This window comes from Gossypium hirsutum, chromosome D09, assembly GCF_007990345.1.
Source record: "Gossypium hirsutum isolate 1008001.06 chromosome D09, Gossypium_hirsutum_v2.1, whole genome shotgun sequence".
NCBI lineage: Eukaryota > Viridiplantae > Streptophyta > Magnoliopsida > Malvales > Malvaceae > Gossypium > Gossypium hirsutum.
Genome location: NC_053445.1, coordinates 46757149 through 46784221, shown reverse-complemented (window position 1 = coordinate 46784221; position 27073 = coordinate 46757149). Strand labels below are relative to the sequence as shown.

Here is a 27073-nt window from a genome sequence, read left to right as displayed (position 1 = left end):
ATCCTTAATGAGTCTATTTTCAAAATAAATAAACAGAAACATCATCTGAATTATGTACAATGAGATAATTAATTTTTAGTGAAGAGAGGTCAGAACTGTCAGACAGCGAAATAGGGGAAACTTTAAAGAATAAAATGTACTATTTGGCTTAACCAAAAATTCTTAAATTTTTATGCTAAGAATATATGTGAATCTAGTTTCGAGAAAAATTTACGGATCTTAATTTGGAGTTCTGTAGCTCCGGAGAAAAATAATTTAGTGACTCTAACTTAGACAGACAGCTTGAATTTTACATACAAGAAAATAGTGAAAGTACGAATAATGTTGTTTAAATGCGTTATACATATTAAGGATGAGGAATGGAGAGAAGGTGGAGGAAAATTGGGAAATATATGAATGATTTGTGTATAATTGGTCATATGTTTGATTATAACTGATAAACAATGAAATATGAATGATGCTTATATTTGTGCATTACTGGTCATGGTTTAAGCTCATGTGTGAAAATAAAGTTTAATAGTATGTGTGTATGGTATATTCGGTATATGATTTGGCATGAAATAATGTCATGAATGGTTTATCATGTGGTTAGTTCCAAAAAGAGTTATGTTTAAATACACTAGCTTGCAACTATGGTTGAATGATATGTTTATATATTGTGTGATGTGCATAGGAACAAGTGTGGAAAGATAATGAAATAGTAAGTTCATATGGCTGAAATTTAATGATTAAATGTTAATTTCATGAATTATATAATGTATGATGAAATATATATTTATTGTTGAAATGATAATAAAATAAAAATGTGAAAACTGAATAAATGATCAAATTGAGTGGAACGTCGGATTTGAGTACTTCTGATCAAGTGACAAAGTGATAAGTGGTAGCTTTAGCTACAATTATCTGATCAAGTGACAAAGTGATAAGTGGTAGCCTAGCTACACTTATCTGATCAAGTGACAAAGTGATAAGTGGTAGCTTTAGCTACACTTATCTGATCAAGTGACAAAGTGATAAGTGGTAGCCTAACTACACTTATCTGATCAGAGACAAGTGATAAGTGATCATACGTAAGACCATAGTTATACTTTGGCCAAGAGGAAGTGAAGTACTCAATTTTCCGTAACCGTTCCCTAATTTGATTAAGGATGGTAAATGACAAATGGGCCCAAAAGAATTAAAGCAAATGGATAATGTGTATTTATAACAGGATGATGTTGTTATTTAAGCTAAAGTGATATTTTCATTGCAAAATTGAGAATTTCATAAATGTGTTATTGAATGATATAATCGATAAACATTGAGATAAATGGTAAATACGTATTAGTGTTGAACTTATTGTCATTGAATTGTACGTGAATTAAATGGAAATTGCTAATGATATGATTTAAATTGTGAGCATGAGAAATTGCGAATTGAATGAAATGGAAATGAAGCATTGAATTGCATGAGTATGTATCGGGCCTCGTAAGCCCTAATTATTATGATTATAATATTTTGAGGATATATTGTGAAAAGTTATAGAAGCATGTTAATTACTTTGAAAGTTTTAATTTAGATGAAATTTTATAACTCAGTTTAATACGTTTACAAGTGTATGTGTTTTGGTAATGCCTCATACCCTATTCCGGTGTTGGATACGGGTAATGGGTGTTACATTAATCATATAAGAAGCCATTTCATAAGAAATTGCATAATTTAAAACTTACCACTCTTTCATAAGCACAAGCATATTTTCATTTGAGCACTTACCATTTCAATGCATATTATAATTAAACATATTTCCATTCAACCAATAGCTTGGCACTTGCATAAGCATCAAACAACAAGACTTGTTAGCGTTCTTGAACATATTTCATATAAATTCAACATTGATAACCTTATTATCTCAACATATCACACTTGAGTTTATTATTCGTCTCAACTTACATAATTTCCATGTATCAACATATCAAGATATTTATATATATCATAATACACATCATTCTCTTACTGTTTCTTCATATACATTTATCATCCAAGACAACTCTCGAGATTTTTCCATTCGAAGAACGCCTTACGGATAACAGTACATCGTGAACAGAAGCTCGTACGAGCTGAACAGAAGCTCGTAAAAGCTGAACAGAAACTTACAAGAGTTGAACAGAAGCTTGAAAGAGCTGAATAGAAGCTCGTAAGAGCTGAACAGAAAGTAAAACACGAGAGTTCGCAACAAATTCTGAACCCCAATTTACTTGGGTAATTTGTCGATATCTTCCTCCAATACCATCATACGCCAAATCACGAATGTACTCAATTCCCGCGTTTAAATCAGACCGAATATCAAATTCAATATTATGGTTCGAACATTAAATTATTTCTAGCAATAGAATATATGCATAATACCAATAATCAATTTATACAAAAGTTAAAACTTTAACTGTACGAACTTACATGGCTAAATTGCAGAATTACCAAGATTCAGGGGCATTATGGTAATTTTTTATTTTCCTTGATTTTTCACTCGATCTTGATCTAAATAAATAATTTCATTCAATATTTTAATTTATATAATAAAACAATTCATTTCATGCAATTTGGTCATTTTTTATATTTTTACAAAATTACCCTTAAAATTTTACTTTTATTTAATTTAGTCCTTGAGTCCAAAACATGCAAATTCACCATTTTTAATGCAACATCATGCTAGCCGAATACTCATGGCATTCAATACAACCCATTTTTTCAATAATTTCACAGCAAACCCTTGTATTTTTACATTTTTCACAATTTAATCCTAAAATCAATATTTAACAAAATCGCTTTATAAAATCATCATACAACAAAATTAAAGCTCTAAATCCATGTTATTCATCAAAAACATCTAATATTCATCAATGGTAACTTCCAAAATTTTTAATAAATTCAAAAACTAAAGTAAAATTTAATTAGTCCTAATTGTAACAATCTAAAAACTATAAAAATACAAGAAACAAGTAAGAATTGGACTCACATGAAGCCAAGATATGAATAACCAGCTTAAAACTTTCTCTCTAATGGTGGTTTTGGCCGAATGTTCAAGAAGAACTGCATAGAAAACTTTAAAATCAATTTGTTTTATTTTAACTTCAACTTATTTACCATTTTGCCAATGGCTTTATTTTATTATTTTTTTCTTGTTATGCCGACTCACCATTTAATTTGAGTTTATTTATTTCTTAAGTCCTTCCTTATTTATTAATTAAGCTATTTAATCATTTAATTATTATAATTAGCAAGTTTTGTACCTTTTTCAATTTAGTTCTTTTTAATTAAATAACTACCGAAACATTAAAATTTTTCAACAAAAATTTAATACCACCTTAATGACACTCCGTAAATATTTATAAAAATATTTACGGCTTTGTTTATAGAAACGAGGTCTCGATACCTCATTTTCTAAAACCACCTGACCTAGGGTTTTATCACTCGAACCTAATAATTCATTATAAAACATAATTACCAATTCAAAAATCTTTTTAAAACTACATTTGACTCGTAAATATTAAATAATAAATTTTACGAGCTTACTCTTCGGATTTGGTGGCCTCGAGCCACTGTTTCGGATACCACTAAAAAACAGGCTGTTACAATTTTTACCTTTTTTCTATGAAATATTTGAATTAAATTAAAATTAAAAATAATAATTCCATTAAAAAAGTTAACAGCTTTTTGCTTTCAAAGTAATACTTTTTATATGCTACTTTGAAATATTTGAACTAATAATTTTTAATAATTATTTCAATAGGTTTTAGTTCTTTGATCATTTTTAATAATTTTTATAGTATTTTTGAACCATATCCAGAATGAACTTGAATAATTATTTGTCTAAGTTCATTCTATGCATACATGTTTTAATAATTTTTTAAAATTTTTATTTTTTAAATATATCTCTCATGACATCTACATCAACATATTTATCCACATAGCATGCTACAAGTCAATTTCCATCAATCACATCAACATTTATTAACAATCAAATTAATTAACAATAAATTTCATTAACGAGAAGGTCTAATTAATTACTTTATTATGATGACTCAATTATGTACGCTGTTCACTAAAAGCTTAATTATTATTATTTATTTAAAAAAAGCCTTTTAAAATCTTTTACCTTTAATTAATATAATAAAATTTTAAGGATATTAATTCTTCAAAAATATGTCAAAATCATAGGAATCAATCATGGGAGGTGTAGAGTGAAGAGGTATGATGAAGTTGACCAACATTATAAAACAATAATACATTAATGTTATTCTGCATTATATAATATATACTCAGTGAATAGACGAGGTTGAAGGAAACAGCAAAGAGTCGACAAAATGAATAATGTTGGGACATTTTATTATTCTGCATTATAATTCCACTTATAGGGAACGGGCGTCAAGTGGTTTTGGACCTATCCCTGGTTTTTGAACGCTTCAGCTGTCTATTCCACGCATCGCTTCCTCTATTTTGTTCTATTTATAAACGAATCTTATAATTTAGATTCTATTTAGGCTCCAATTTCAGTTTTTCTTTTATATGTTAACCCTACCGACATCGAAATTTTATGAATTTTTTCAGAGTAATGAGAACAAAAACTTTAAGCTAAAATCGAGTATAGACATTTTAAAAACAATATTTTTAATATTTAAGATGGTGCGGACCTATTTATACCGTTGTTTGCAATCAAATTGTTGAAGGAATCGATCGCCGTTATACCACTCAACAATCGAGAAATTCAACACCGAAGCGTTGATGCACCACATGGTTGAGTGCGCATGAACCCACTGCGGAATAACAACAGCAATGTCCGACGCAGAATATGTCATCCACACGAACTGCAAAATATTTAACATAGTTATACTACCATGACCAAATACAGTTTTTATTGACATTTTTATAAAAATTCCACCTCCTCCCCGGAATACACCTCAATTATTTGACGATATACCCCAAGCTGTACGGACCTCCCTATAGCAGGGTATGTAGACCATTTGCCAACAAAAGAAAATTGTTAACAAATAAATGTGTGTAAAAAAATTTAATTGTTGGTTGGGTTATTATTGATATTTTCTTACCTATTTACAAGCAGCCACATTGGTGGTTGGTGACCCACTGATGCCAAAAATGACATCCTATACGATGCTCATGATTGCAGCAGTATTAGACAGCCATTTATTTCTTGCGTATCATGCTTTGTAGCCCGACATAGCTCACGATACAGTGTTGCCAATACTGCCGACCCCCAAATGTACTCTCGAGCGACGCGTAAATCTGACAACGGGACAAGTATGGACTTTATTATTCTTCGCATCCGGCATCAATACACCCTATCAGCTGCATAATAAATGCTCAAGCAGCGCACATAAGCTCCAACTCCGTGGCACTGCTCAATATGTTTTTGAAATTTTGTTTTAACCAACCAAAATTCAAAACTAGTAAATTTATTCTTCCCATCATCTGACAGTTGACCAAGCAAACTGTCGCACAAGGCCACAAGTTCAACCACTTTATTGAAACTAGTGATCGCATAACCATCCATTGGTAGCCCGAGTTGTAGTGCGACATCCTCAAGTGTGATAGTGTACTCCCCATACAGTAAATGGAATGTGTGGGTCTCCGGCCGCCATTGCTCAACCAATATGGATATTACATCAAACCGCAACTCAAACATCTCGATTAAACCCGTTGACCAAATCCTGCCATTTCCAAGTATGGCATTATAAAGTCTTCCGGACAGTAGCCAGGCCCATGGCTACGTGCCCTCAAAGCATGATACTCATCCTGTCAATTAAAAAAAATTGATCAACTAAAAAATAATTCCGTGAATTTAGCATTTCAACTTCTCGATCAGACATAATTAATTTTTTTACCGTCTCATTTATCATTCGTACCGTGTGGTCGCTTAATTTGATACGTGAACTCACCCTGATTTTTGTCACATTTATTAATTAAAATATTGTTAAACATTAATTTAAAATAATAAATAATTTAATATAACATATCAATTATATTAATAAACTCAAATAACCAAACATTAAATAAACCCAAATGACTTATAAAAAAAATATGCTCATACCTTAAATACGAAAAACCGATATAAGATACTTCAAAAACATTAATCAAACAAATTAATTATACCTTTAATACAAACTTAAACTTAATAAAACAAAAAAACAAAAAATAACATTTCCCTTAAATACGAAAATCTAATATAAGATACCACAAAAACATCAATAAAATAAATTAATCATACCTTTAATATAATCTTTTTTTTTAACAATGTCATTATAAAATTTTTTGAACAAATTAATTTTTTTATTAAAATCTATAATGAGCACAATCTCATTATGGAGGCGCCAAATTAATTTAATTATACTTCAAATTTTTTTTGAATAATCTCATTATAGATTTTAATAAAAATAATAATTTTTTTATCTTTTTACTTCGAGAATACCCGTGAAAATACAGTAAAAAAGTTTATTTAATAAAAATAATTTTTGAATTATCTTTTTTTTTAATAATCTCAATATCTTTTTATCTTATATGGGTGCCGCATTGGAAAGTATTTGAGAAAACTTATATGTAGGGGTGAGTATTCGATCGAGTCAAGTAAAAAAATTTCCAGTTAGTCGAGTTGACGAATCCTATTTTAGCAACCAAACTCAATTTGAATTTTTTCGAATCGAATCGAATCTAGTCAAAAAATTTCAAGTGAAGTTGAGTCGAGTTAACGAATCCTATTATTTATACACAATGTTGCATTTACATGGATCGATTATTTAACTAGTAGACAAAATACAAGATTATTTAACTACATAAACAATACAATTGTTTTGTCTTTTAACTTAATGGGTCAACATTTATCAAAATAATGTATTTTTGCCTTTTAACTTTTAAAAAAGTAAACATTTATCAAAATGACATAGTTTTACCTTTTATTATTCGGATAACTCGAATTGTGTCATTCATATTCAAGTTAAACCGAAAAACTTAATTTTTTATTCGAGTTGATCCGAATAACTTGATCAACTCAAATAATTCGAACTATTTAATTCAAAATTAATTTTTTTATCAAGTTTTTTGAAATCGAATTGAATTTTGCTCATTCCTACTTATATAGAAAAAAGTTATTTTTTTAAGTTAATGATTGAATCAATTATGAGACAATTATTGATGACATTTTATTGAGTAGTGGCCCATTGGGAAGTGACATCTAATTTTACAGTAGATTTTAGATTATTTTCTAAATAGTCCAATATTTGAGTCATAATTTTAATAATTTTTTTATTTGAGAAAAATTGTTTATTAATCATCTCTATTACAACATTTCTTATTAATTAAAAGTAAACCCATCTTTTAATCGATAAAGAAATAAGTTTAATAAAATAATTAAAAGAACATGTTCTTCATAATCTTTTTCTAATTTTCTACCAATTATTTTATGTCATTGACGAGAGTTTTGCTTTAATTTTGACGTTGAAGTTTAAGCTTTGATTTCTTGAATCTGGAGGAAGATTTTTAAAAAATATATAAACTACTTTTTACATATTCAGAACTTAACTAGTTACCCATTTTCATAATATGAAACCTAACTGGATTTGAAAGGGTTAATAACGTTACACTAATCGTCTTTTAATCGCTTGAGAACCTTGAAGCCCAACGCCATACACCGGCGATAAAGCAAGATTTGAACACCTCCACAACAAGATAACTTGCTTGGGAGGCCTGTTGACAAATACGAATGGCATCGCCGAAAGAATCGTCGGCACTGCTCCACCGCCGTTGCCGCCACGAGGACAAGAAAGAAGGGGATCTTGATTTTGTGTCCTTTGAGAAGGAACAAACCATATTCTGTAATCCCCCCTCCATTTTTTCTTAGCCTATGATACTGATGTTGAATTGCACAAAACCCTAAATCCTTCAAGTACCCTTTTTCTGTGTTTTGTGAGTTAAAGATTTGATCATCGGAAGTTATGGGTTTAACTTCTTTGTGAGTTCATTTCGATGAAGAAAGGTAAAAATAAAATAAAATCTTCATGATGAGTAACCCAAAATCTGTCGTGGATAAAATTATCCTTAGGACTAAGAGTTTTCGACACAAAAGGGCAAGAAGCAGTGGACACGTGTTCAAGTCAATAGAGAAGGTAAAGTGCATTGTTGACAGAATCTGACTTTTGCACAGAAAACAAATTTTTTTTAATTTGCAACAGTAGCCATGTTAGTTATGCTGTAAATGTCAAGTCTACGGATATTTTTCTGCTGGGAATTTATTCTTTTGCATGACAACGACATCTGTATATGAATAAGATGCAATAATCGAGTGTTTCGGAGCACATACTATTTTCATACAACCCATAGCTTTTCTAATCTTTCCCTATCATCCATGTATCTTTTTGAGGGGGAAATTTTTTATCTGCTTCTAAACAAGAAAGGCCTCTTTACACCTTTACATCTTCGGATTAGCTTTAAAGAAAATCTTCCCCTTTCATTTCTAAGGTGCGTATTCGATCAAGTCAAATCAAGTTAAAATTTTAAGTTAATCGAGTTGACAAATCATATTTCAACAATCAAATTCAATTTGAATTTTTTTTGAATCAGATTGAATCGAGTCAAATCGAGTCGAGCTAACGAATCCTATTATTTATACTCAATATTACGTTTACATGAACCATTATTTAATTAGTAAATAAAGTACAAAATTATTTAACTATATAAACAATATAATGATTTTGCCTTTTAATTTAATGAGTAAACATTTATCAAAACAACATTGTTTTACCTTTTAACTTAATAATTTTGACTTTTAATTTTAAAAAAAAGTAAGACATTTATCAAAACGACATAATTTTGTTTTTTCTTATTCAGATTTTCTAATAACTCGAATTGTGTAAATCATATTCGAATTAAATTAAAAAACTTAATTTTTTATTTGAGTTAATCCAAATAACTTGATTAACTCGAATAATTTGAACTTAAAAAATTTATCGAATTTTTAAATCGAATCAAATTTTGGTCAACCCTTCCTCCTATAACAAATTTCTGTAGGCACACCTCGCATACTTGTACCTATTTCCTTTCCGTCTTTATCATGTCAAATGGTACCTTCCACAAAAGACAAAAGAGATAAAAAAACCAGAACATAGCATTAAAAAAACCAGAACATAGCATTCATTACCGGAAACGACGTTGAAAGTGATGTACACAAATATGAGCAAGCACTCCGCAAATTTTGGAAAAATGTTGAAAAACTCAGCTTTCATACCATAAATTTTCATCAACTTAAATAGGTCAAAGCATAAAGCATCATGTGCTGAAGGCAGCGCCAAGAATTTACTGAGGATTTGGGGGTCGGCTATTCGCAGCAGAAACCCTGGAGCCCCACTCCAACAGCTCTTTGCTAGTATCATCCTTGTGAACGATCACTTCAATGAAGCATAAGCAGTCCTTCTTCGCTCCTGTTGCCGTCTCAATTGCTTCAATGAGCTCTTTCTCACAAAATACCTAAAACAATATCAATTTTTTTAGTATTATATCAAGCAATTTTATCAATGTCAGGAACTTCATTTGATTCATTCGAGCAATGTACGGGGTTTGAATTTGACTCACCTTGGTTGTCCAGCACTTGCCTTCACCATTATGAATTGCATCAACCAAGGCAATATAGTTCCAATTCTTGATCACATTGTATGGTCCATCATGAATCTCTACTTCAATGGTGTACCCACCATTATTTATGAGGAAAATTATGGTCTTCTGCCCACATCGCAGCATTGTGGACACGTCTTGTGCGGTCACCTATTGAACCAATCACCACCAACATTATAAAGATGTACCCAAAACAAGAACATTCTACACATGTGAATCAATTTATTAGTGCATGTGTTTTTCCACGCAAAAAAATATTATTACTGGCCAAAAATGAAAGTACCTGAAAACTACCATCACCAATGCAAGCGATGACACGTTTCTCCGGAACAGCCTGTGCATATCCAAGAGTGGCACCAACTGACCACCCAATTGATCCATACTGCATTTGGAATTCATACCTGCGCAAAAGTTTTGAGTTCAATGTCAAATTAAAAAACCCATCTTTGGATTTTAATTCATAACATAAAAAGCTCCTTCCCTAACACTCACCCACATCCTGCGGGCAACTTCAGCTTCTGGCAGTTAAACCAAGAATCCCCAGTTTCAGCAATCACGGCTGAGTCACTAGAAAGCATCTTCTGTATATGTTGGAACAAAACATTGACCCTCAAAGGGTCTTTAGGTGCTGCCTTCAAAGGTTGTCCCTCAGGAACAAAAATCCTATGGTAATTCTCATAAGCAGTATTATTGTGCTTAAGCCTCTTGGCAAGCTCTCTAAGGAAGTCTTTCATCAAAACACACCCAAATGCAGGCCCATTACCAATGACCACCCGATCAGGCTGCACAATAATCGCCTTCTCTTTCTTAAGAAGCAAAGAGTACCCAACAGAGCTATAATCATTGTAAATAGGTCCAGCGAATAAGTAAGCATCAGCAGATTCAACGATCTCAGCACAAAATGCAGTACTAACAGCTCCCCAGTACGTCCCAATGAAATGAGGATGATGCTCAGGGACAAGCCCTTTACCCGATGGCATTACCGCCACGGCGTAGCCACCAGCATCAACCAACTCAACAAAAGCCTCGCATGCCTTGGCAACACGTAGCTTTGGTCCACCGACTAAAACGGGTTTCACGGCCTTGTTCAAGAACTCTGCAGCTGCCTCCACCGCTGCCTCTAATCCCATCTTATTACTTAATCTACACCCATTAAGAAAAAAAAGTACTTGACGTGAAAATTAATCACAGAACAATCTTAAACTTGTAAAGAGAAGGAAAAAAACATACTTTGGAGAGAGCGCAAACGGAACGGGCTCGCGGGCAAAAGTAGGATGAGGAATTGCGGCCAAGTTACAGCCGATGCTGATATAAACAGGCTTGCTTTCTTTCAAAGCAGTTGAAATAGCTGTGTCGATCATGTCATGAGCATCCTCCAAGTTATTAACCACAGCCTAGAGAAAACCAAAGACACCATATTTAGCATCTTCCTGATTAAACAAAAAACTACAGCAATAGTATTTAATAACAGGGGAAAGGAGAGAATATAACCTGATAGCAAGTAACAGTCTGGAAACATCTGAGCTCTTGACTAAAATCCGGCAAGCCAACAGTGTGGTGAAGAATCCGGTTAGTTCCATAGTCATTGGAGTTGGGTCCACCCACAATGCAGATAAGAGGGAGACTCTCACTGTAAGCACCGGCGATGGCATTCAAAACGCTGAGCCCACCAACGGTGAATGTGACAACGCAAGCACCAACGCCACGTGATCGAGCATAACCATCAGCCGCGTACCCAGCGTTGAGTTCGTTACAGCAGCCGATGAGGTTAAGCCCAGGCTCGGCAATCAAATGGTCAAGCAAAGTCAAGTTGAAATCCCCGGGAACAGAGAAAACATCGTTCACTCCGATCTGAACAAGCCGCCTAGCCAGGTGGCGGCCCAGTGTGGCTTCAGAGCAGTTGACAACGGCGGGGTAAACGGAACCTTGAATGGTGGAAACGGTGCCGTTTACCGGAGAGCAAACGTCGTTGGAAGCAGGCTTGCAGTTGTCAAGTGATCCAATCTTGGTATCCATTTCAAAGAAAAAGAAATAGGAAATCGGGCGAAGAAAAATGCAGAGAAAATCAGAGAAGGAGAGGAAAACCTTTTGTTTTGGCGAAATAGTTTGAATGTGAATGTGAGGTGAAGTGGAAAATAATGGTATTTAAAAGGGAAAATGATACAAGGGGCGGTTTTTTCTCTGAGAGTGGACCGGGTGGATTTGGTTTCTACTTCCTATGGATGATTTTTCCCCTCGTACAAGTAGCTGGGGGATCTTTAATGGGCAGATTGCCTACGTAGTATTATGTGGCGCTACAACGTACGGACACATTCGTTCTTTCTAAATTAGGTTAACTACTGTGCAGATCCTTATATTATAAGGACAATATCAAATTAGTCCTCCTTAAATGATTTAAATTTAGTCCCTATATCATTAAATAAAATAAAATAAATTTAAATTGTAACGAGTTAACATTTGTTGTATAAAACATATCCTGACAATTATTTTTCAATTACAATTTAATTTCAAACAAAATATTTCATTTACAAAACTATAAAAACTTTAAAACATTAACTCCACATACCGTAAATAATTTTCTTTTTTGACAAAGGCAAACAAAAGGAATTAAACTAAGTTAGTTTGGCCACAATTGCCTTCTAATCTATCTGGAGTTAAGACTTCCATTATTTCCCTAGGTGGGCTCTCAAACACCTATAAATCTTTCCTCTTATCAAAAGACATTTTTGTTATGCAGTCAACAACTTGATTCTTTTCTTTAGGAACATGCCTTAAAAGCTAATGACTTTCATGTTGCAGGACTTGTTGAATCCGCTTGATCAGAACTAAGTTCGAGTCTTCCAATAAATTATCTTGAATAGCTTTAACCACTTGCAAATTATCAGATTGAATCACTACAATTTTATAGCCTCATTTTTGAAGGAGCATCAAACCATCCAAAATACCCCATAATTCGGCATCAAATACCGAACACTGCCCCAAATGTCAGTCATATCCGAAAATCCAATCACCATTCCTATCGCACACCACTCCCCCAGCAGCTCCAATTCCTAATTCCAATTTAACAATACCATCACTATTTAAAAGAACCCAATTACCTGCCAATACCTGACTGGAGCTATCCTCATGTTTGCTAATCCAAGTGTTCTTATGAATTGAAATGTACTACTTTGCCCAGTTATAGGAGACTTTGACGATCTCAAAAGGATTTCAAGGTATACCACCAAGCAAACAAGCAAAAAAGACAAGGTCAAGGAATCCCTCCTATAATAGTCCTCGTAAATTAGAGATAAATCACTCATGTAAATGATATTTTTTAAAATAATATGTATTTTTAATGATATTAAAACTAAATTAATTTCATGCAGATTCACTAAGGCTTAGACTGCGGCATCCTTACGTTTATTTTTGGGTTAATGATTTTTTAAAATAAAATTAAGCTCTCCTTACATTTAATTTCAGCTTTTAAAATGATCAATTCAATCAACTTGTCACCATCATTAACCATTAAATATTAACGGCTACTAGATTAGTGGGTTTTATACACGTCCCATGCTAGTAAAACTACTATGAGGAGGCCTTTGTAGCAGACGCCAAACTAGGCGAGCTGGTAGAGTGCGGGTCCTTAAAATCTTTTAAAATTTTAAATTAATAAATATAAAATTATATTTTAATCTTTTAAAAATATAAAAATTTGATCTAATTCTTTAAAAATTATAAAGATATAGATTATTAAAAGGATGAAATTACATTTTTAGCATGGTAAAAATTACAATTTAATTTCAGTTCCCCTTAAAAGAAATTTTGATTTCACCCCTATTTTGTAGTTTTTATTTTAGATTGTATTTTACTTTTTTTACTAAAAAAATAGATAAATTAATCTATATACATTAGATTAAAGAGCAAACTGAATTTTATGTTAAAATTCTATCCATTTTTAATGTTAAAAACTAATATTTGTATGTCAAAATGAGATAATAGTAGCACTCCACTTGTAACTATTTGGTTATTCTGTCAACCACACAAGTTTTTAACAGTAAAAATGAATGAAAATTAAAAAAATTACTTTTTGATCCAACATTCAATTTTATAATTTATGAACTTAATTGGATGAAAAAACAACAATAATTGATTTTTTAAAAACTAAATTTAAGGTCAAAATTGAGTAAAATTTCTAAATATAAACTAAGCTTTATCAAGGTCATTTTCTCCATAAAATTTACTTATAAAACTATAACTCAGGAATTTTGTAAATAAGTGTTGAATGGTTAAATTATAGATTAGATATTAATACTTTGAAATTAAAATATAAACGTAACTCATATTTTAATCATAAGAATCAATCTTGTAAAGTTGGGTCTTCACACACTCATGAGATATGTATAAAACAAATACTAATAGTAAAATTTGGTTATATAATGTTAAAATATGAATGGGATGCACCGCTAAAGAAAAGTGGGTCAAGTGGTCAACCAAAGCGTCATGAGTTGGGCTGTAAGTAACCATGGTTTTTGAACGCTGCACCTGTTAGTTCACTTTCATTGATTTTTCTCCACAGTTGCCGCGTGCTTTGTGCTTACTGGGACTTCTGAATTGAAAAACAAAACCAGAAGCAAAGCCAAGGTTTTGGAAACCATAGGAATTGCTGGGAATCCTATTTCGAGAACCTTTTTGCTTCAAGAGGAGGACGGAATCATGACTTATTTTCAAGGTCAAAGGGACTTAATTTCATTAATTTATTCCAAATATTGACGAGATTACATCAATAATGGGTTAATTTCACCAACCCAAAAGAAGCACTAATTCTATTTATAACAAGTTGACAATATATCACCACACGTTGGTTATTAAATTAACCTAACCCGATGGTATTATTTTGGGAATGAGTTACGCCCAAGTCACCAAGTCATCCATCCTTAGAAATCTAGTATATTTTACCTGTCAGGTTTTGGATGATTGATGAAGCCATAAGTTATTACTGTATACAATAATAAGACACCTTTGGCATAGGTTAAGTTTACTCTAGTATAAAATTATTTATAACTTGATAACCATAGAATCATTATTTAAATTGACCACCTGAACGATGATCACGGGAATAAGCAAGAAGGACAATTCATTTAGTTTAAGATGATTCAGAGTCCACAGAAAAACGGTAGCATGGAGCACGTGGAGGCAATACGCGCCCACTTCCTACAGACGAAAGCTGTCGCAGAGAGAAGCAACCAGCACATGAGTTGATTGAACAAGCTGCTAATGCCATTGCCAATGGGAACGTTCTTGAACGGGAAAGCCAGATTGATTCCAATGGGTCGTTTCCTTTTTCCTATTATTATTAGAAAATTACAACCACGTATTCTAGAACCAAAACTCAAATTGGTAAGTAAGTCCAAGTATATGAATAGTTAATACCCATAATAAATTTCGACATTAATAATTAGCCATTGGTAGATGAAACATGAAGCAAGCAACTAGAAGAAAGCTGTAAAGAGGTTTCTGAAACAATGGGTGAGGGGTTAACCAACCCTTGATGGCATTAGCTGTAAAGTATCTTGCTTTAGCAGCTGTATATATAGAAGTGTCCTGTTACAGTTTCACGAGGCAATTAGAGGAAAGTGACCAATCCGGGAAGCATTGTTGGGAAACAAGAAACTCTGTAGTCTATACTAAAACATAAAAATAGTTCTACAGTAATAACATCATGTCAATATCAATACTGACCAGAAACCAACTTAGTGGTGTTTGAATACGTATTCTCATGTCATAGTTCAAACGGCGACTACCATCCCTTGTTTTCTTTCTCTGTCATGTCGTGTAATAACATCATAATTCCATCATCTCTTTGAACGTTTAGGATTCATATTAAGATGCGAATCTTCCACGTCTATATAGTGTTAAACTCATCTTTTAACTTAGAACTAATGACGTCGACAACTGAGGATCCAACCAAAAAAAAAAAGATGATTGACAAAATAACAAAAGCATCAACCACACTTGCACTGGCTGATAAAGCAAGAGACCAAAAGAATTTATGATTAAAGACCTTGAAATCGTGATTCTCTTTTTCTATATTGTCAAAAAAGATAATTTATTCTACAACTATGTCAGATGGAGCCGGGGATTTTCCGGCCCTGATACCAACAATGCTTTTGTAAACACCTTTTTCATGATGCAGATATTCATCAACACTCATAAAGCGTGTATGATTAAAGAACACAGCTCGAAGGTGGCATTTCGGGGCGAAGGTGTTTGTATTGTGTAGATGTCTCAGGAACTCGCTTGATGTGAAAGCTTTACAATCTGTACATCGTGTTCTGAAACCAGAACCATGTTCATACGCTGGTTCACTTAAGAACTGGCTTCTGCCTTGTCCTGGTAAATTGTACGTCTCCATTAAGAACAGAGCTTATGAATTTCTCTACCTCTTCAATGGTCATGTCACCTGTAAATGCAACATACTTTCCCTTCCGAGGTTTGTACGCCACCAGGATGTTATCTATCGATTTGAATCCAGACTTTTCAAATGCACCTAGAAATGATTGTTGCTTGGTAGCATCTAAAAGGACATAGGATAAAGCATCCCTAGAACCAGTTGCTACATTCTGTCTCCTTGATAGAGATTTCTTAGAAACCTGAAAGTACATAATAACATGCAACAGAGTCTTAGGCATTTCAGCAAGCAATCTCCAGTGCAAACATTTAATACGGTGATATTAGTGGTATCTACATTATTCACCACCAACTAGCATGTTCATATTGCTATCTAAAAAGAGAAAAAGAAAACCAATATCAAATTCCACTCAGTATTCTATACTTGAACAGGAGAATGTTAATAGAAACTAAATTGTAAGGCCACAACATTCTTCTTGCACCTTTTGAGTTACTTCTCACCAATTGAAAGGGTAAAAGAAATCTGTTCTTTAGAAAGAGGAATTTTTCTCACCTTAGATAGAAGGGACTCCAGCTTATCCCTAGATTTGGGTGATCGGAATCCACCGATAATGCAGACAGGAGTTTTATCCCCACAAAGACCATCAAAGTTCGATGCTGTCAACAAAGGCAACTGTCCCTCTGTGGAAGCTGTCTGTTCTTCACTAGTCCAAGATGAAGCTACCTTTCTATTCTTCTTCTCAAAACTATCAAGCAACACACTGAGATCTTTGATTGCAGATTTCAAATCCTTTACCGAAATACTGGATTTCAGGATGTGCTTCTCTCCATTGGACAGCCACCCAACTATAGCTGGAAGTGCATCAACACCTAACTTCTTCACAGCTGGATCAGAAACATCATGAACCTACATAAATAACGAAAAAAGCCAGTACTGAGCAAGACATCAAGTAAACACTTCACTAAAATTTCTGAAGTTTGGGCTACTCGTTATCCTTTCCATGCATAAAATTGAATAGATATGTTTCTAATTCAAATAAGATTTAGAAGCACCAAATTTCGCTGAGTTACAAGAAAAAAATTCAAAGTATTAAGATCTTGGAATCATACCTCTGCATCATAGAAAGTGAATCTTTTGTGATACAAGCCACTGAGAACACGCCAGATTACAGGTGTATCCTTTTTGGTAGAAAGAAGCATCACCCTTGGGTATCTTTCTACATTACTAGAAGACAAGTCAAAATGATTTAGGCTAATCCTTTTTGAAAACCTAGGTAAATGATCTTGACAAAATGTTTTGACATTCTTAGCCGTCAAATCACCATTGTATTCTTCAAGAGAACCCTTCTCACTTCCTTTGTATGAGTAAACAAACAACCTTGGAGACCTCCCTGGACGAACAGCCAGATCCTTACATAAAGACAACTCAGTTTCACAATTTATGCTCCCAACCTAACAAGGGACAAAAAGAAAAGTCAGCTAATGGAATCACTACTTAGCAAATTCAAATTACAGAAATTCACAAGCGCAACGGTACCTTTATAGCTTCTGATAATAAACTGGCCACCTCCGCCATGATAGATTCATAATATTGTTTCCCCTGAAATGATGGTGTATAAGATAATAAAAGCCAAGTCATCCCTTGGTCAGTTATTTCTTTCCTGAAGGCCTCCGAATTTATTGCTCTGATGCTCCTAGATGAACTCCTAGATTGTGACTGAGACCTGCTCGAACTGCTGAAACTGCTGAAATCGCCAAACTGACCCTGATCTTTCATACCACCCCCAAAGAACCCTGAGAAAATATCGTCAATATCAAAACCAAAGGAACTTGGTCCACCATGGCTACCAGATGAGCGTGATCCACCAGGGCCACCAAACGAAAATGAGAAACTCTGGGAACCTCCCTGCCCACCCATGTGCTGCCATCCACCTGGTCCTGATGTAAACCCACTTTGTCCAGGTCCACCGCCAGTGAAGAAAGTATATCCACCATGATCCCCAGGGTGCCCAGCATCAAATCCCGGGGCACCTTTGGCATCACCATACATATCATAATTTTTTCTCTTCTGCTCATCTGATAAAATGTCATATGCTGATCATACAAAAAAGATGAATCAGATTTCTTGATATAACGGACAAAAAGCAGTACAATAATTCAAAGGTTCAATAACCAAATCCGTCCTTTTATTGATAAATTTAATAACTTCACATCTGTGCAATAAGACTCAGAGACCATGTAGATCAAGGCCGTAATACTACTTCCTAATTCAGAGAAAGGACAGGGGAAACACAGGAGGATAATAAGTAAGAAGTTTATAATACCATTGTTGATCTCAGAAAACTTCTCTTGTGCACCTTTACTTTTGTTCTTGTCAGGGTGATATTGAAGAGAAAGCCTGGTAAAGTACAAATCATGCAAAATGATTAGGAAAAAAAAATACAAACAAATGCATGTTTGTAGCCATTATATGATTGAATATGCATAAGCAAGCATGTTTAAAAGTATCAACACAAATCCTGGCATCAAATGACAAGAAATCTATATTGAGAAACGTAAAAACGAAAAAGGAAGAATACAACAGAAGGTAATGCTACAAATCAAACATTTTTATTCAATAGAAGCAATGGTAATCACTGAAATAATGTATATTAATCATCAAGACATAGTGAGAGAATAAAGGACCAATTTATAACCTGGAAGACGAAGGAATGTACTAAATTTTCGTAATAGATAACAAAATAAAAGTAAAACGTACTTGTGGAAAGCTTTCTGAATCTCTCTTTGACTCGCATTTTTGTCCACGCCAAGAACCTGCGGATCAAGTAGATTCATTAGAAACATTTTTCACTTTCTTTTAATCAAAAGAGCTGAAGCTCACCTTTCATGACCTCAATGCTTCCACTATTCTTTAATATAAAATAAGTTATTGGAATTTCAAGAATGCATATATTAGGTTTCACGGTATCCATATATAGCACTCGAAAAAAATTATCAAGGAACAAACAGAAAAAGCAAAAAAAGACGATTCTGTCGATTCATAAATCATAATCGCCAGAAAATCTAAGCAAAAATTATAGTAAGAAGTGAATGCAAACAAATAGAGCAGAAATTAGAGGGGCTGAAAGCTCCTTTTCCTTACCTTGTAAGGATCAATGGTTTTGGCTTCACCGTATAAAACTAACAGCGTTGAAAAAAGCGCAAAAGAAAGTGGCGATCGAATTTTCATCTTCGCAAAAACGTGAAGCGCCGGCGGAGGGATTTTTTTTTTTTTTAGATGCAAGATTTTTGAATCGGAATGTTGGTTATATGATATGAATCAACAAAGGAGGAGGAGTCGTGGAGTTGTAAAGGAGGAAAATGACGGTTGTATGATAAATAGTTTCGGGAGGATTGAAACGCAAAAACTTCCAGATGTTTCGGGCGGGGTCCTGATCCTTGAAGCCGCTGGTTACACGTGGCGGATGCATGTGCTCCCACGCTCTCTGACCAATGAAATATTAGAACGCCTTGGACCGCATAGGTGGAACGGACATGTATGCAACTTCTATATCCGTTCCTAGGGTTGTGCATTCGGTTAACCGACCGGTTAATCGACCCGAATTAATTAAACCCGAATTAACTGACTTTTAAAATTTTTTAACCGTTAACCGAACCGAAATTTTTTAAAAAAATATTAATTGAACCGAATTTTTTTCGGTTAAACTGGTCGGTTAACCGAATTAACCGAAAATCATATGATTTTTTTGGTTAAAAATTAATCGATTTAACCTATTTAACCGATTAACTGATTTAACCAATTTAACCGACTTAACCGACTTAACTGATTTAAATCACTATATAATTAAAAAAATTACACAAGTCTTTGAATCACTACATAACTAAAAATATTACTTAAGTCTTTGAATCACTACATAATTAAAAATATTACATAAGTCTTTAACACATAGAGTAAATTTACAATTAATTCATATTTCGAAAGACACGTACTGTTGCTCAAGAGAAGATGTTGATATAAATTTGGATTCAGATTGTTTATAAATTTTTTATTTAAAAATAAATAAACTTACATTACAAACTTGGGAAAGAAAACATGAAACATGCAGTATTGCATGAAACATGAAACATGCAGTATTGCATGAAACATGAAACATGCAGTATAATGCACTATTTACATTATAAATTTGCGTGCACTATAATGTACAGAAGAAAACATGAAACATGCAATATGAAACATGAAAACATGAAACATGAATTATTCTTGGGCTTGGAGCCTGGAGGAGAAAAAATATATTGGGCTGGCCGGCTGGGCTTAATTTAAGGCCTATTACCTTACAAAATTCGGTTAACAGAATTTTTTCGGTTAACCGACCGGTTTCGAATCGATTTAACCGTTAACCGAAAATTTAAAAAACTCTTAACCGCCCCCCGACCAAAAATATTCGGTTAACCGACTGATTAACCGAATTCGGTCGGTTAACCAAATTTTTTCGGTTTTAACCGAATTTTGCACACCCCTATCCGTTCCATTAAATTATGCCATAAAATAAATTTCTTTAAAAATTCAATTTTTATTTCACAATTATATGTTGTGACATATATATTCATTTTAGCAATTTATATTATTTTTTATAACGAACAATTATATTTTTAAATTTTAAATAGTTTTAAACTTATTTCACAAAATTATTCAATTGAGTATTAACGGGATTAACATCGACATTGTTGTTATTGTAAGGGACATAAGTTTAAGTGTTCTTAAGTACGTTTTATCCATCTCTCTTTAAAAGTTTAGGAGGAATTATAAGTAGTTTTAGGTATTATTTAATAAATCGTTGTACAAATTTCTATTATATTTTAATCAATTTTAAGTTTAATATTAATATAAACATAATATTTATATTTAAAAAACATAATACGATTAATTGAATATTAGTTTAGTTGGCATCGTTGCTCTAGAAACATACAAGAAAATGTAAGTTTGAGCACACTTCAGTATGCTTTATCTTTCAATTTAAGAGTTTAGAAATGTTATGGGTCATGAAAGGAATTGCACAAAAAAGACGTAATTTATCTATTTTATGATATTTTAGTTTAATAAAAGTTAAAATATGCTTCAAATCTTTTTGCTCTTTGTACATTTGAAATTTAGATCCTCTGCATTCATTTTTTCTGAAATTTAATCTCTCTACTTTTTAAATTTCAAAATTTAGGTCAAGTTGTTAACATCGTTAAAATTCTTCTGTTAAATCCATTATGTGACATTTTGAAATAATAAAAAGTTCAAGTAGTAGTTATGTAACAAAAAAATGACACAATGATGAACTTGAGTTGGACAAAAAAAAATCGAATGATATTGAAATTACCTCGATTTGCACTTGTTGCAAGTTATTGTTCTATTAGTTGTCCGAAGTGGAGTTGGGAGTTGGGGCAATAAGATAGGAGAAGGCTTTTTTTCCAATGAGAGTAAGGCAAGAAAAAAATATCAACACATGATATTTGTTAATACAATTTGGATTCACCAATTTTAACTTTACAGAGTCTTGCTCAAAAAATAATTTTATTCAACAAATTGCCTAAACTAAGTATCGGCTTAAGCTTAATCTACCCTTAGATGATGGATAATTACAGCCTCAAATTCGAACCCAAATGAAAAAGAAAACAGAAAATTTAATAAAAATTAGTGAACTAAATTCTCTGATTTTTCTTATTATAAGTATAATATTCTTATTTGAGAAAACATATTTTCGTTTATTACATCTTTTAAATTATACTAATTTTTTTATATTACTAACATTCTACGTGAATATACGTATTTATTTTTATTATTTATTAAAATATTTTATCCCATATAATATATACAAGTAATTATTATTTTATTAAAAAAGCAAGTAGATATGAAAGTGAATATTATCTTTTATATATATATAAGTTGTTTAGGGAAGACTATTCACGTATGATCAAGATAATTCACGTACATACAAATATGGTATAAAAGTGAATATTATTTTATTTATATAAAAGCCTAGCACCGGTAAATATGAAGTAATGACCCGAGCAGATAAGTTGATTTCACATACCAATTTTTTTTCAGTTCTATACACGAGCTATAGCCTGAGCAAGGATGACATGAATCAAACAAAATTGTGAGGGCTTAAGAAGAACAACACTGAGTAAAATTATGGGAGATGTACTCACATTAATACTTAAAAATTAGCAAAACAACCAAAAATATATTTTAAAGGGTTGGATGTTGACCAACTCATCACTCAGCTAGCTCCCTACCTCGTTAGCTCACCACTCTACTTGCTCACCTCTCACTAACTCGCGGGATCTCAGTAAGGATAACTCAAGGGATACATGTCAAATCTAGAAGGGTAACATGTCATTGTGCATGACATCTAGTTATCTCCTAGCATATTCCATCATGGAACCGTGCCTTGTAAATATAAAGATGACTTCCACGAGAGATCAGAGGAAAAAACTCTCGACACTTATTAATTTAAAATAAGAAATGTAATTTAAAATGATATAAATTCTAATTCAATATTATTGGTTAATTTTATCTTAAATTTATTTTTAAATTCAATTCAATGATATATTATCAATATTACTTTTAATGATACTGGGCCAATATTACTTCTAATTTTAGGTAAATTAAGAAAAAAATTATCACATTATTTTTCTTGTCATATTATATTACCTAAAGCTTATGCTTGAACAACACGTGGGTAGCCTTGTATGAAATGGGAACGTTATAATAATTTTAAATTAAATTATAATTATTTTTAAAGTTAATTTAATAATTCAAATTTATACTTTTTTATATATTATATAATTTTTTATTACTACATTAATATAATAATGTGCCAAGTAATCTAAATAAATTTCATACATTGAAAAAATTAATTATTATATAACAATCCCTGCACTAAAAATACTTTTAAAAAATGGATTCCACAAATTGATGATATAATTATCATACTTTAAATATTATAAAGTCTATCTCCAAGTTACGCGAGGCCATATTAAAATATTTTCAAACCGAACTAGGTTTTAAAAAGTCGCATATAAATCAAATTTTATTTATGGCGACGATAACAATAACATTTCATCTTCAACTCAGGATTCAGGAAACCTAATTAAAACCCATATATATGATATAATTAGACGAAGACATTCGAGTAAAAGCCCAATTCAATTAGGAAAAGGATCAATATCTGATGCACTAACATTTGACAAACAGATACAAAGTGAACAAAGTACCAAAATTGAAATTTAAAAAGAAAAAAGGTCGAGTAGAAGAATAGGAGTTTGTTTCTTAAGATGCAGCGGCATCAGTTTTTGATGCATCCATAGGCTCTGCATCAGCTTTATCACCCTCATTCTTCTTACCTGCAACACAAGAACCACCTTGGGTTTACTGCATACCCCCAACAAAGAACATGTTTATCCTCTTATGATATTTACAACATACCTTTCTTCTTCTTCCCACCACCTTTTTTCTTCGTCTTCGTTCCCAAAGCTAACCATCCCTTGATTTCAGGATCATCTATTGTCTTGGTTGGCTGCAGCTTCTGCATCGGATGCAGTGTGATCCGGTCTGATCCATTAGGCATTAGCAACACCGTGAATTTTATATGAGCAACATAATCACCTGCAGAATTACAGTCCAGATTGTGTAAGCTCATAGTGACAACATTCTATCTCCTATCACTATTAAACTAGATTTCAGCCTTCATTTCTTACCAGGCTTCTCATGAAGAACGGGATATGGCTGCAACAGATCATGATTCACGCATTCGACTAAACCTAGACGAGCTCGTTTCTCTTCCAGAGCCCTGTAGATAGAAAATCCACATGAAGCATTAAACAGCAGAAGTAACCACCAACACATATTCATAACAAATTCTTTTAACAATCACAGACCTGGCAGTGAATGGGAGAATGGGAAATTTCTGATTTATTTCACTGAAAATAAATCTAGAGGTCTTCATCTTTAAATGATAATTCTTGTCAACTGCTCTCTTATAAATAGTGGTTTGCTTCTCATCCAATAGTTTTGGCTGCAATTTCAGCACATGGGAGTTTTAAGGACAAGATTAATTGACAAATGCGGACGGGAGAGATTAAAAAACAAGAAGAAAAATTTACCTTGCCTTCACCAGTTGAAGCAACTATATCTACTGCATAAACTTCATTCTCCTCAAACTCCGCATCATCAACTCTTGTATCCGGGTTGGAGACACTGAGTATGACTTTGTTTCCATCTATCACAAACTGCTTCAGTTGATGGCTAAGAACACCTTCAACAATTTTGCAGTCATAAGCTGCAGCTACCTTCTGAATTGCATCTGTTACATCTTTATTCTGCCATTAAAATCATAATTACAGACATTAAGTAAAATGGAGAATATCAAGTAAAGAAGTGTGAATGAGTTCTAAACAATATAAATTACAAAGGAAATTAGTAATTAATAATGCATTTATCTAAAAACCAGTCCACAATAGTCCATTCAAAAGAAGGAACATTAAAGATATTTCCCTATCAGAGTAACTATGACAAAAGCCTCACTTGGATGTTGGTCCATAGCTGTTGAACACTATTCATCACATAGGGAAAATAGGATCTGACGAGATCTTGAAAAACCAACCTATGTTAGATAATTTTAGACGAATGAAAAAGAAAACTGTTGACCTCTTGTGAGTTGTCTTCCCACTGCAGCAGGAAGATTGGATGGTTCACATGGAGGGTAGAGAGTGAGGCACAAAAGGAACAGTCCCACATGAATCTCTATCAGTGTAACTATGACTAAAAGATGCTACATTGGAACAAAATCCATAGCAGAGATTATCTTCATCATGTAGAGATCATGAGAAAAGAGTTACCAATAGTCCAAAACCAGTCGCAACCAAAAAAGAAAAGATTTGAAACAAATATAAATTAAGTACGAAAGTATTTACTCAATGGTATCTCTCAACAGTTTAATAAAAACAGCCATGAGGGTAATACCCACTTTATATTAGTGATAATGAAAAGGTTGGCCATCTAGGGCAATCAGCATAAACAAATAAAAGATGAACTACCCTAAGGCAGCCTAACATGACCAAACATAATATTGGCAACAGGGAAAAGTGGAGACCGACAAAAGATTGATCACCTCAGCAAAGTTGCCTAGCCTTCAAATTTTTATCCTACATCTCTCAATCACTTACATTAATTAAATCAAAAGCCATAGTGAATTAAGAGATCAATGCCCCTATCAGAGTAACTATGACAAAAAGCTTCATTTGAATGTAAATCCATAGCCAATAAAATATATTCATCATTTAGGGGATCAAATTCAAAAATCAAGAGTCGAAAATCAAAACAGTCTTCACATGTTTCAAAAACCAATCACAAATACAACCGAAATTCAGAAGTTTGGCTGAAGAATTATAAGATGGAAAAAAACACAATAGCTAAAGAAAACACAAAAGAATAATATACAATGTCGCAACAAAAAATGCAACACAATTACCTTCTTCCCAGGCCTAACAAGCCTCAATGCAACTTCTGCGGCGGTATTTGCAGCAGCAATAACATCAGCCTTCCTGTCATTGACTAGTCCTTCCTGGACAACATGGGTGTGCGCAACTACAGCAATAAACCCATCAATGTGGCAACCCATGTCACTGCATAAAGGGGGGAAAAGCATTAAACCCCAATAAAATATTCAAAAATGTTACATTAGGAAAGGGGGGAGGGAACAGAAATAGTATATGAAGCTTACATCTTCACCATATCACCTTCTTGCAGCTCGGAGGTGTCACTAGCAAGTGGAGAGAAATGACAAACAGTGTTGTTAACAGAAAGACAAGTGGGGAAGGCAACACCCCTCTCAATCTTCCTCTTAGCATTCTTATACATATTGCCTGTTTGCCTTCACATTTCATAAACAGAGAACAATATTCATAAATTACTAATTTCACCATCAATTCTAAAACGTATGAAAACACTAAACCATCAGTAACTAGACACTTACTCTCTGATAAATGCATCACCCTTCTCGCAAATGTCAACAATCTTAGTTTTTGGTTTGCATTCTTTTACAACTAACTGCAAAGCCTCTGCATATTTCCAAACACTATCAAACATAAAAACAAAATAGAAAAAAAAAAGGCCAAAGAAGATACAATTAAATTCAAAAAATCAAAACCCGTTTCCAAATAAACTAAAAGTGAGAAAAAGAAGAGATGATATTAACTGTTAACGATCTCAGCAGCACTCTTGTATTTAGTAACAACTTCAGGGGAGGTGAGATCCAACTCCTTCTCCTCTCGCTCGTCGTCCGACATCGTTTTCGACGCTTATAAGCAAATAATCTGTTTAATTACAGGAAGAAAAAAAGAGGGAGAAAATCAATATAAAAAAGCAATAGTAATAATGGAGATAAGCAAGAGATTGGATTGTAGTAGCTTACTGGTTGAAATTGGCGGCAGTGAGTGAAAGAGCTAGGGTTTTGGAGAGGTGATTACTGTGAGTACAGAAGAAATGAAATCAGGGAAGGGTGGCTAGGGTTGCGGTCCTTACGCTAACGGCAGCGTTTGCTTATATATTTGTTTCGTCTTTATATTACAATCACCACTGGGCCATCGGCCCGGCAGGGTGTTGTATGTTTTGTGGTAAAAAATCGTGGCAACTGTCTAAATACTCTTAATTATGTAGCTGTTTTACCTAAATAACCAAAAAAATATTATATTTACAAAAATAATCCAAATTTAAAAACAATCACTAAAATAATCTAAAATGAACAGTACCCACTCTTTTTTTGCACCAATGATTGGCTAATCATTGTGTCAGACTTAAAAAAATTATTTTTTTGGGTTCTGGCCTATCAATGGCCGGAACCCATGTAATTTTTTTTAAAATTGTATAATATTGAAATACGGATATACGAAAAAAAAACAAAAAAAAAAATTTTGGGTGCTGGCCTGTCAATGGCCGGCACCCAGTACACAGTACAAAGAAAAAAAATTTTAATTTTTTTCG

General features: G+C 33.0%; 3 protein-coding genes across 4 annotated transcripts; all 3 read right to left on the bottom strand.

Moving 5' to 3' along the window:
* Positions 1-9151: 9151 nt before the first annotated feature.
* On the bottom strand, positions 9152-11895 carry LOC107890945 (pyruvate decarboxylase 2). Its single transcript, XM_016815553.2, has 6 exons — positions 11143-11895; positions 10882-11045; positions 10144-10794; positions 9935-10052; positions 9613-9801; positions 9152-9507 (listed from the first exon to the last, which is right to left on the bottom strand). Exons 1-6 carry the CDS (start codon positions 11665-11667, stop codon positions 9337-9339), a joined length of 1818 nt encoding a protein of 605 aa, XP_016671042.1. The 5' UTR covers positions 11668-11895; the 3' UTR covers positions 9152-9336.
* A 3791-nt stretch (positions 11896-15686) lies between these two features.
* On the bottom strand, positions 15687-19448 carry LOC107890946 (dnaJ protein ERDJ3A). The gene is made up of 7 exons (XM_016815554.2): positions 19184-19448; positions 18800-18855; positions 18366-18439; positions 17579-18135; positions 17152-17493; positions 16595-16948; positions 15687-16283 (listed from the first exon to the last, which is right to left on the bottom strand). Exons 1-7 carry the CDS (start codon positions 19268-19270, stop codon positions 15996-15998), a joined length of 1758 nt encoding a protein of 585 aa, XP_016671043.1. The 5' UTR covers positions 19271-19448; the 3' UTR covers positions 15687-15995.
* Positions 19449-23220: 3772 nt separating this feature from the next.
* Positions 23221-26694, bottom strand: LOC107890947 (ERBB-3 BINDING PROTEIN 1). 2 transcript variants are annotated; one of them, XM_016815555.2, is made up of 10 exons: positions 26505-26694; positions 26289-26406; positions 26067-26151; positions 25815-25964; positions 25563-25716; positions 24196-24411; positions 23971-24107; positions 23791-23882; positions 23519-23698; positions 23221-23436 (listed from the first exon to the last, which is right to left on the bottom strand). In XM_016815555.2, the coding sequence occupies exons 2-10, from the start codon at positions 26377-26379 to the stop codon at positions 23363-23365; spliced, it is 1179 nt and encodes a 392-aa protein (XP_016671044.1). In that variant the 5' UTR covers positions 26380-26406; positions 26505-26694; the 3' UTR covers positions 23221-23362. The 2 variants fall into 2 exon arrangements, with proteins under 2 accessions (XP_016671044.1, XP_040956944.1); XM_041101010.1 differs by lacking the exon at positions 26505-26694 and having other exon boundaries at positions 26067-26168; positions 26289-26411.
* Positions 26695-27073: the final 379 nt, after the last annotated feature.

Bases quoted from the DNA above. Each gene is read 5' to 3' on its own strand.
- LOC107890945 (XM_016815553.2), bottom strand. From the start codon at position 11,667: ATGGATACCAAGATTGGATCACTTGACAACTGCAAGCCTGCTTCCAAC. The intron at 11,046-11,142 runs GTTATATTCTCT...GGTTTTCTCTAG, and splicing joins AGACTGTTACTTGCTATCAG to GCTGTGGTTAATAACTTGGA. The intron at 10,053-10,143 runs GTGAGTGTTAGG...ACTTTTGCGCAG, and splicing joins AAGTTGCCCGCAGGATGTGG to GTATGAATTCCAAATGCAGT.
- LOC107890946 (XM_016815554.2), bottom strand. From the start codon at position 19,270: ATGAAAATTCGATCGCCACTTTCTTTTGCGCTTTTTTCAACGCTGTTA. The intron at 17,494-17,578 runs GTACCGTTGCGC...GTCCCTTGTTAG, and splicing joins TATTATCAGAAGCTATAAAG to GTTGGGAGCATAAATTGTGA. The intron at 16,284-16,594 runs GTGAGAAAAATT...ATGTACTTTCAG, and splicing joins TGGAGTCCCTTCTATCTAAG to GTTTCTAAGAAATCTCTATC.
- LOC107890947 (XM_016815555.2), bottom strand. From the start codon at position 26,379: ATGTCGGACGACGAGCGAGAGGAGAAGGAGTTGGATCTCACCTCCCCT. The intron at 25,965-26,066 runs GTAAGTGTCTAG...TGAAATGTGAAG, and splicing joins GGTGATGCATTTATCAGAGA to GCAAACAGGCAATATGTATA. The intron at 23,883-23,970 runs GTCTGTGATTGT...TTCTATCTACAG, and splicing joins ATTCTCCCATTCACTGCCAG to GGCTCTGGAAGAGAAACGAG.